The following is a 10,228-nucleotide window of genomic DNA, read 5'->3' as shown; positions in this document are numbered from 1 at the left end:
TGGAGGGCAGACAGGGTCTCTTATGTAGCACTGGCTGTCCCGGAACTCTCTATGTAGACCAGGCTGGCCTCGAACTAACTGCCTCTGCCTCCTGAGCGCTGGAATTAAAGGAGTGCATCACCAGCACACACAGTCACAGGTTTAGCTGAGAAAAGCTTTAACTAGTTTTGCCAAGAATTAGTCTCCCTCCCCACCCTTTGTCTTTGGATAATTATCCCTGGGAAAAGGCTCAGTCGTGACTGCAATAGATACATATACCTTGGGAGAATCAATCGTGGTGTTAAAAAGCAGTAAATTCAGCTTATGCCAGGTTGTGTTTGTAAAGTGTAGTTAGCCAGTCTTCGGAATCTGGAGACAATAAAAGACTTAAGTACTTCAAAATTTACAACTGGTTTCAACAAACAGCTTTGATCTCTCGAAGCCTGCCGAAACAATCTAACTAGGAACAGGGAAACTTGCAGAGACTACACTTCCCGTGATACTCAGTGAAGCAAATGAATGGTGGAGCGTACCACGACGCGTGTTAGCGCAAGCAAGACGCACTAAGGCCGGCGTCGGCTCGCTCTCTCTCGAAGGCGGTCGGTAGTTGTAGTTTTGCTAAACCTAGGGCGGTCTGATTTAGCAGCTTGAAAGCTGCGGGGGCTGACGGGACTTGTAGTCGCCGCTGGAGGCAAGCGCGCAGGCGCAGCTGAGATCGGGGCGGGGCGGGGCGGGAGCACTGCAGTGAAAGCCGAGGCAGCGGACAGGCGAGCAGGGGGCGGGCGGACATCTTGGGATCCGAGAGTGGCCAGGCCGGCCTTTTGGGGGCTGCTGACTCCAGGTGAGCTGGGAAGCTGGACTTACGGGTCCTTACCAGGCCAGCGAGGGCGCCGGGGTCGCCTGCCGTGCCCTGCACTGCGCTGGGTGGAAAACTGCCCGCACTCGGGAGTGGCCTCAGCCTTCAGACCCGGGAGGGAGCGGACGACCGGGCGGGGGTGCCTCGGGCGCGATTGCAGCAAGGGCGGGCAGCGACGCCCTCCGGTGACCCGCCGGGCGTCTCTGGGGAGAGACACGGGCCGAATCCTTGAGCCGGGACGCCGCGCGGCGCCCCCGTCCCTAGAATCCTGACAACCGCTCAACCCTGAGGCTTCCCATCTCCCCCATCCCCCCGGGACAGTGACATCTCCTTGTGCCACTCCCTTGGACAGTGACAGGTCTCGAACCTTGCGATATTCCTTCCTCCTGTTTACCCCCACGGCTCTCTCCCCCGAGACCTGTGACAGCCCCCGCATGCCGCCGTGCCATCTCCCCGGCCTGGATATCTCCTCCCTCGGCTGAGAAAACCCCACCAGCTTCTCATGCCTCACGAACCTCAGAGTAGGCCCTGTCTCAGCTTTCCCTTTTTCTGATGTCAATCTTCTCTGCCGTTTTTTGCTCCTCAAAAGCTCCTATGACCTTTGCCATAGGAGAACTTCTTGAGGGGCTTCCACGGCCGTGTTTGCTGCTGTGGGGTCACCCTAGTATATTGCTAGCAAGTACAGCTAACCGTTCCCTTAACTAAATATCCCGTTTCTGTCCAGCACACACACACACACACACACACACACACACTCACATACACACCCAACCTGCGGTTCTAGTGCCCTGAACCATCTACTGCTTGATACCTGTGGACTTGGTCCTTTGCTCAGGACTCAACCTCCATTTTGCAATTTTTTTTTTTCTCTCAGCTTTGGAACTGTGAGATTCGCATGAGTCCACCACCTTAAGAGACTTGTCATTGGTCTTGGGTTTATTTTCCAGTTTCAGAAAGAAGGTCGGTTAAACTAACCCCTGTGAAATTAATACCTGGGCTAATCCAGAAAATCTAGAACCAGATTATTAACCCCTTTTCTCAAATAGTCTAAAGTAGTTTTGACCCAAATAATTTGGACAGTCGAGGCACTCTGTTATCCCTGACCATTGCTGATAAACGTCAGGCATGCCATGAATTACTGGTAGATCTGGAGTCACAATTTAGATGGCAAGATTAATGCTACACACAGACCTTATTTTAATTGCACTTTGAAATTTTGAAAGGACAGTGACCAGAAATAACTTAAGAGTACTCACTGCTCTTCCCGAAGACCTGAGTTCAGATCCCAGCACCCCTGTCAGGTAGTTCACCACGGCTTCCACATCTAGCTTCCACACACACAGTGTACACACCGGCATGTACATTCGTGAAGGTAAAAATTCATCTTTTTTTAAAAGAACGGTAGTAGGCAGCTTGGATCATTAGGTGTGGTTTGTCTGCGCTGGGGTCTCTGCTCCTTTGCCTGCTTATCTCACTGCCTGGGAAAGATGTGCCTGCTTCAGCCACATTCCTGGGTCCAGGTTAGAGCCTAAGGGCCGGCTTTCGCTCTCCTACCCTCCACCCTCTTCACCCTGCACACCCTTTCCTGGAATGTGTAGACTTCTAGAGGTCCGTGCCCTGCTGCCTTCTTGGAAAGGTAGTGCTTGCTCTAAAGGTTATGCCTGGTGGCGGTCCCAGGCCCAAGCCAGCTAGAGTAATTCCTACCGCCATTCCTGCATCCGCAGGCGGGCCTTCTCAGTGACTCACGGGAAGGAGCCTGAATGAGATTCTGCACAGCAGGAGGTTGAGAAGAATCCTTGCTGAGCGCAGCTCTGTGAAGAAGGAGTGGGGGTTACCCTCCGGTTCAGCCGTCAGAAAAGGCTGGATGAAAATGGCCTTAATCCTGGGCCCCACACTCTGAAATTGCTTTCTCCTATCCAGTGTGGAATAAACAGGAACTGGAGCCTAGCTGAGGGGGAGGGGCTTCCCTGCGAGAGCTGCAGGGTCACTTGCTAGAGGACTGAGTCAGGAAAAAAATCCAAGCCTGTATAGCCCCGACTTGGGCAGGGGTTCTGAAGATTTCCTTTACCCTGCCCCCACCTTTCCTTCCTAGGTCTGTTCTCAGAGCAATGGGTCACAGAGACTGAGCTGCCACCATGATTGGAGGTTTATTCATCTATAATCACAAGGGGGAGGTGCTCATCTCCCGGGTGTACAGAGATGACATCGGGTAAGTTCCTTGGCTGAGCGTGCTGTGCCCCAACCTCCCTCCTGCCTCAGCCTGAGCATGCAGTATAGCCTGGTCCCCGTTAGGCACTGGCCTAGCAACAAGGCTCAGGCCCTCGGAATGACACCCCCAACCCCCAGGCTTAGGAATTCCTGCCCTTCCTATTCCTGTATCTTTTAGGTATAGATCTGGTTGCTAAAGATGAGTGCTTTTTCCCAGTCAGACTGATTCTTCCTTTCAGGAGGGAGCACTATCTCCAGTGGGTGTAGTTGGTACCAGGGGTACTAATCCATCTAAATCTTGCTTTCAAAATGCTTCTCATATTGAGAGCCTTCCCTCAATCCCTGTCAAATCCTCTTTGGTGTGTTAACTCAGCTGTTTCCGGTTGTCCTGGGCCCTTCCTGGTTGTGCGCAGGTTTGAAGCGCTCTATGGGCGCTCAGTGTCCTGAGTCCCTCAGACCTTACAAAGAGCTCACTACCGCCTTGTTTCTCACTCTCCCTCACACTGTGGCTCTTTGCTGACTGAGAGATCCTCCACTGCTCTAACCTGAGGCTAGGCTCCTCCAGTACTTCCTACCTTGTGATTCTTTCTCAGAGAGCTTGAGATAAATAGTCAGAATAGATCTGTCCGAGCTCTCCTGTTTTCTTGTCTCCCTGGCTGATGGGCTAGCCTGGTGTGGCCTTGTGGCTGTATCCATTGTTTGATGGCAGTGCCTAGCCTAAGTGAGCCTGGCTGGTACCACCCTTCCTGTTCCTCCCACCTCTGATGGTCCCGGTTGGCGCTACAGCTCGGCCACGTGACGGACGCCCTGCATGCCTTGGTGTGCTCTCTACCTGTTGCCTGTCGGGGTGTGTGCTGCCCCGTCATACCGTCGGGGTGTGTGGTGTGTCGTCTAACCCTCTCTCTCTCCCGCTGTCACTCTCCTCCTCTTGCTGGCGTCATTTCTCTCATCCCATCTCATTGGCTGATGTAGCAATAGGTAAGCAGCCTGTCACGCTGCCACTCAGGTACAGGCGGGTAGGGGGTCCTGCTCCACGTAATTGTTTTCCTTCATCTTTTTCCATCCCCTGAATTTCTGGAGTTGGATCTCAGAAAAGAATTGGGTCTTACAGTCCATAGCCCCTTCTCACCCGATAGAATAGAGTCTTCCCCAAGGTCATTCTAGCCTTGTCCAGCTTCCAGAGGAGTTGGCTTTCCCCACTCGTGGGCCCAATAGAGAGCTCTCTCTCTCTTCAGGGTCTGGAACTTTCTGGGAAGCTAGAAAGGTGACAGCTGGGGTATATCTGGGAAGTTGAAGTCAGGCCTGGGAGTCACTTCCATCATTATCCTTTGACTCCCCTACTTCTCATGGCCTTCAGATAGCAGCCCAACGCAGGCCTTCTTCCCATGACCCTACTGGGTGCTATAAGAAGGATACCCTAGTGGTTCAAGCCTTGACTCTAAATATGTGGAGGGTGGAGCTGCCAGCATCTGTAGGTGACCTCATGGGCTGAGGTCTGCCTCGATGCTGAGCAGACTCTTGGCATCCTTTTCCCTCAGGAGGAATGCAGTGGACGCCTTTCGGGTCAACGTGATTCACGCACGGCAGCAGGTGCGCAGCCCTGTCACGAACATCGCTCGCACCAGCTTCTTCCATGTTAAGCGGTCCAACATCTGGCTGGCAGCCGTCACCAAGCAGAATGTCAATGCTGCCATGGTCTTCGAATTCCTCTATAAGATGTGTGACGTAATGGCTGCTTACTTTGGCAAGATCAGTGAGGAGAACATCAAGAATAATTTTGTGCTCATATACGAGCTGCTGGATGGTGAGGCTTTTGGGGACTGATGGCCTTGGTGGGGATTAAGCTAATTGGGAGGGGTCTGAAGACTCCAGCATACTCGGAACTTTGTTTACTGAGCCTCTGATCTCTTAGGTGATGACCTCTGCCCTTGATACATCCAGTCCAAGTCCAGACCTAAAGGCTGTTTTGAAGTAGAACACACAAATAGGCCAGCCGTGGGGTGGGGAAGTTCTGGGCTTCGCTGGGGCTGGGAACTTGACTGTGGGCTTCAGCGGCTGAGCCACTGTTCCAGCCTTTCCTCTGCAGTGTGAGCCGCAGTCCACAGACTGTTCCCGGCTCTCACCTCAACACTGTGCAAGACCTGGAGAAGAGGAAGTCTTGGCGCTCCCTCTGGCTGTGCGCTTCCGAGTCTGACTGCTTCCCCTTTAACAACATCTGTTTTCTGGAGAAAATGCGGACTCATGATTTTTTAGCCTCTTACCCACTGACCATGTGACTCTTCTGTGATTTTTTTTTTTTACATTAAAAAAAGTTCTAGCTGGGCGGTGGTGGCACACACCTTTAATCCCAGCACTCTAGAGGCAGAGGCAGGCAGATCTCTGTGAGTTCGAGGCCAGCTTGGTCTACACAGTGAGATCCAGGAAAGACACAAAGCTACACAGAGAAACCCTGTCTTCAAAAACCAAAAAAAAAAAAAGTTCTGTTTCCTTACGAAGAGCAAATCATTAGCTGAGTGCTCTAACCTGGGAGGCCTTACTGCAGATGGTCACACATAGGCATGAGGACCTGTGCTAGCCAGGAGTACCCAGGCCAGGGGAAGGACTGGATTGATGGAAGGAGCCTTTGGTTTTCTCTGGAGGCTAGTAAGTCCCTTCTTTTTATTCTGTTTTTTGTTTGCAAGACAGGTTTTATTTTCTTTGTGTAGCCTTGACTGTCCTGGAACTGATTCTGTAGACCAGGCTAGCCTTGAACTCTGAGATCCGCCTGTCTCTGCCTCCGAATTGCTGGGATTAAAGGCATCTGCCACCACTACCCAGCTATAATTCCCTTCTTTTTGCAGAGATTCTGGACTTCGGCTACCCACAGAACTCAGAGACCGGTGCACTAAAGACCTTCATCACCCAGCAGGGCATCAAGAGTCAGGTACTTGGACTGTGCAGAACCCAGGAGGGCACACACACTCCTTTCCAGCTGGTCTCCAGCTCTTCCTGGCTGACTCATGAGCCTGCCCAAGGCAGGAAGTGCTGGCCTCAGCCTCCTGCCATGCCTGCAGGCCTGTTTTGCCCTGGGTCGATCTCCTACCCCAGAAGCTGCCAACTCAGCTTCTCTGTTACCAGGAATACAGCTCAGTTGGTTTCTTCTGCACCGAGGGCAGGGGGTGTGGCTGCTCCGAAGAGCTCGTGGGCTCTCCTCTCTGGCTCAAGCCTCATAGCTTTCCCCCTTTTTTTTGCTTACTGTGCTGCTTCCTGTTGTGACCTTGCTGGCTCTGCGGCCTCTAGCATCAGGTAAGCTGTTCCTTCACGTCGGCCGTTGTGATTTCGCTCTGTGCTACAGACCCCGCCCTGTAAAGGTTGTGAGGGAGGGTGGGTGACAGAGTAATGAACAGAAAGGAGAGTGGGGAGAGGGTAATGGAGGGGAGAGGAGTGAGGTCACTGGCCACCTTTACCCCTTGTAGACAAAAGAAGAACAATCCCAGATCACCAGCCAGGTGACTGGGCAGATCGGCTGGCGGCGGGAAGGGATCAAGTATCGGCGAAACGAACTCTTCCTAGATGTTCTGGAGAGTGTGAATCTGCTCATGTCCCCCCAGGGTAAGTGCCTTCTCATGATGAAACCCGAGGGGCAGGGCAGACCCTGGCCTTTCTGCCGGCTTAGCTGCCCCGTTTCTCTCTTCTGTCACAGGGCAGGTGCTGAGTGCCCATGTGTCAGGCCGGGTGGTGATGAAGAGTTACCTGAGTGGCATGCCTGAGTGCAAGTTTGGAATGAATGACAAGATTGTCATTGAAAAGCAGGGCAAAGGCACAGCGGATGAAACAGGCAAGAGGTACTGAGTCGGACGGGGCTCAAGGGAACAGAGATGGGTAGGCCTTTGAGAGTCGAGCAAGACCTAGGAAGCCACAGGTTCCTCTTGGACTTCATTTCCTCTGGAGTTGCTAACTGTCTTTCCAAGATCATCCAATGACAAGACAGATGAGGGGACTGCCATTGTCCTCAGAGAGCAGCCGCTTTGTTTGGTCCCCAGCAGCAGGGTTCTCAGGTGCTAAGGAACCTGAACTGCAGGACAGGGAGTCCCGAGTCAGGAAGCTGCCCCGTAATCAGAGTGGCCAGCCTGCTGTGGCCTGGTCTCCTAGTCCGGCGCGTGCTGTGCTGTGAGCGCTCTGCTTCTGTTTGCAGCGGCAAGCAATCGATTGCCATTGATGACTGCACCTTCCACCAGTGTGTGCGGCTCAGCAAGTTTGACTCTGAACGAAGCATCAGCTTCATCCCACCTGATGGAGAGTTTGAACTCATGAGGTGCCTGCCGCTGGGGTGTGAGGAGGCAGGGCACTCCTGGAGGAGAGGGAGGAAGAGTGGGGCCAGCCCTGTGGTGTCCATCTGTTCTCTCCTCCCAAGATACCGCACTACCAAGGACATCATCCTCCCTTTCCGGGTGATCCCGCTAGTGAGGGAGGTGGGGCGCACCAAACTGGAGGTCAAGGTGGTCATCAAGTCCAACTTCAAGCCCTCGCTTCTGGCCCAGAAGATTGAGGTGAGGGCAGGAGACTTGGAGAGGGAGGACTTGACTCGGGGAGCAGGGACAGGTGCTTTGAGGCCTTCCCAGAGCTCACTGACGGGTGTGTCACTCCTAGGTGAGGATCCCAACCCCACTGAACACGAGCGGGGTGCAGGTGATCTGCATGAAGGGGAAGGCCAAGTACAAGGCCAGCGAGAACGCCATTGTATGGAAGTGAGTCTTGAGGAGGCCACGGCCAGGTTCCAGATGCCCTAGTGTCCCTTCTCGTTAAGTTTCACCTTCTGTCCTCTTATGTGGAGTATGGGGTGAGAGAAGTGTGCTAGGAACCTGTGCTTGTATTGTCAGCCTTGAGAGAGAGGGAGAGTGTGTGTGTGTGTGTGTGTGTGTGTGTGTGTGTGTGTGTGTGTGTGCGCGCGTGTGCGCGCGCCTGCACTTGAGCTTGTATGTGTGTCTATTTTTAAAGAGTATTTCCCACTGGCCCTTGTCTTGTGTCTGAAGCATACAGTCTGGGTAATGGAGAGCTCACTCATCCATCTAAGAAGAAATTGAAGCCCCAGGTACTTAAAGGTGTAACAAGTAATTCTCAGGGTCCTGATCTCTCATCCTTATCCTGGCACTCTCATAAGCTCATATGCCCTTATTCCCTCTCCCCCCTCTCTCTCCATGCTTGAAATAAGCAATCCCTACTTTAAAAATTGGCAGCACCAGTTGGACTTGACGGATTAAAAACAAAAGGACATAATGTTGGGTGGGTTGGTAAGGGTAGGATGGACCTGGGAGGAGTTGAATATAATCCAAACACAATGTATGAAACTATCAAAGAACTAATAAAAAACAAACAAAACAAAAACAATAAAACAAGCAAAACAATAAAAAAAAAAAATTCACCAAACTGCCACAGACTCCTACTGCCCATTACCCTGTATTCCTAGGATCAAGCGCATGGCAGGCATGAAGGAATCACAGATCAGCGCAGAGATTGAGCTTCTGCCCACCAACGATAAGAAGAAATGGGCTCGACCCCCCATCTCCATGAACTTTGAGGTATGGCAGAGGAGGGGCCCAGTGCCATGGCTGGGTATGATGGGAAAGTCAGTGATCGTTCAGATCAGTCTCCGCCCTTCAGGGATGAGGAAGCTGGGCTTCCATTGAGAATCGTCTTGAGTTGATAGACCCATTCTCTTTAAGCCTCTTAATAGAAGTTGAAATTTAATCTGACAGAAAGCTTTGACTTCTCTTGACTTGTCACAGAACAGTTCTTGAGAAACATTTAGATTGTTTGAAAGACAAGAATTTTGTTAGAGACAAGACAACAAGCTGACTTTGCTTTGTGTGAATTAGACTTAGCAGCTTTTTTTCCACTTCATTTTTGCAGTCCATAGTGTTGACAAGGATAACTATGTTCAAAGGTAGTTTTCTGGTTACCTCCTGACAGTTAGAGAAATGGTTAGCATCTCAGCTGGGGCCTTCTTCAGGCATGAGGTGATTCCTAGTGACTCTGCACTCGGTAACCTCCGAGTGGGCTCCCACCCGAGTGCTCTTCTGTTGCTTCTGGACCCAGCCATTCAAAACCACCTGTGGTAGATGAGGGATGACCCATGGAGCTTGCCAGAGTAGAGCTGCTGTGATAGGAAGGCCGTGTTCCTAACTGGAGCTGTCCTCTGCCCAGGTGCCATTCGCGCCCTCTGGCCTCAAGGTGCGCTACTTGAAGGTATTCGAGCCGAAGCTGAACTACAGTGACCATGATGTCATCAAATGGGTGCGATACATTGGCCGCAGCGGCATTTATGAAACCCGCTGCTAGCTGCCTGTGGCAGCCGGCCACCTCCCCACCCACCCTTTTCCAGAAGTCCAAGGACCCCCAGTGACCACTCGCCAGTGTCTTCCCTCCCTCCTGCTCTGCTGCCTTCCCTTACACCGGCCCCTGAATCTAGGTCTCAGCCAGCCCCAGTGGGACTGGTGAGGCAGTCCCCGGCTTCTGGACAGGGTGGTTTTTGAGGCTTCTCTTCCATCTGTCTGTCCTGGCTTAGTGCCAGGCCCTGAGTTTTGTGACCAAAGCCAGGTGGCCCCCTCTCCTTTCTACCCTTATGGCCACACCTCTGCAGTGGGAAGGTTGACTACCCCTCGCCTCAGAGCTCCCCCAAAGGCCAGTAACAGATTCCCAGCCCTTAGCCCCTACTCTGCTTTGGGATAGTATGCTTCGTTTTGTACACGTGTGACTTCGTCCAGTTAAACCCAATAAACTGTAGAGTGGAATTGTTGACTAGGTGTTAATGGGGCTGTCGGGGAGGGTCTGGTGGGACCCTGGCTGTCCTAGAACTCTGTGTGTAGACCATGCTGCCACTACCTCCTAGTGCCGAGATTAAATGCTTTGTTTTGTTTGGGTCTTGTCACATGTAGCCCTGGCTGACCTAGAACTTACTGTATAGACCAGATTGGCCTCCCAAGTGCTGGTATTACAGATACGTGCTTCCACTCCAGGCTTTGTTTGCTTTGAGGTGGGTTTTCATTGTGCAAGCCCAGCTGGCTGCATTCAGGATCCTCCTGCCTCACCTCCTAAGTGCAGTGTTGCAGATGTGCTAATTAGCACATATCAAGGAAGATTTGTATTGGCTCTCGCAACTGTCCTGAAAAGCTGATGTTTCAACTCCATCCGTCTCTCTATTAAGCT

General features: G+C 52.2%; 1 protein-coding gene across 1 annotated transcript; it reads left to right on the top strand.

Moving 5' to 3' along the window:
- Window positions 1–690: 690 nt before the first annotated feature.
- Window positions 691–9,813, top strand: Ap2m1 (adaptor related protein complex 2 subunit mu 1). The gene is made up of 12 exons (XM_052740171.1): window positions 691–820; window positions 2,928–3,044; window positions 4,582–4,847; window positions 5,884–5,966; window positions 6,323–6,328; window positions 6,499–6,634; window positions 6,726–6,867; window positions 7,218–7,337; window positions 7,437–7,572; window positions 7,673–7,770; window positions 8,490–8,601; window positions 9,227–9,813. The coding sequence occupies exons 2-12, from the start codon at window positions 2,971–2,973 to the stop codon at window positions 9,359–9,361; spliced, it is 1,308 nt and encodes a 435-aa protein (XP_052596131.1). The 5' UTR covers window positions 691–820; window positions 2,928–2,970; the 3' UTR covers window positions 9,362–9,813.
- The last annotated feature ends 415 nt before the right edge of the window (window positions 9,814–10,228 follow it).

This window comes from Peromyscus californicus, unplaced genomic scaffold (genome assembly GCF_007827085.1).
Source record: "Peromyscus californicus insignis strain IS unplaced genomic scaffold, ASM782708v3 Scaffold_16__1_contigs__length_79575227, whole genome shotgun sequence".
Taxonomy (NCBI): Eukaryota; Metazoa; Chordata; class Mammalia; order Rodentia; family Cricetidae; genus Peromyscus; species Peromyscus californicus.
Note: the sequence above shows the minus strand (reverse complement) of the source record. Positions and strands in the feature narration are given on the sequence as shown.

Bases quoted from the DNA above. Each gene is read 5' to 3' on its own strand.
- Ap2m1 (XM_052740171.1), top strand. From the start codon at position 2,971: ATGATTGGAGGTTTATTCATCTATAATCACAAGGGGGAGGTGCTCATC. The intron at 4,848-5,883 runs GTGAGGCTTTTG...TTCTTTTTGCAG, and splicing joins CATATACGAGCTGCTGGATG to AGATTCTGGACTTCGGCTAC. The intron at 6,868-7,217 runs GTACTGAGTCGG...TTCTGTTTGCAG, and splicing joins GCGGATGAAACAGGCAAGAG to CGGCAAGCAATCGATTGCCA.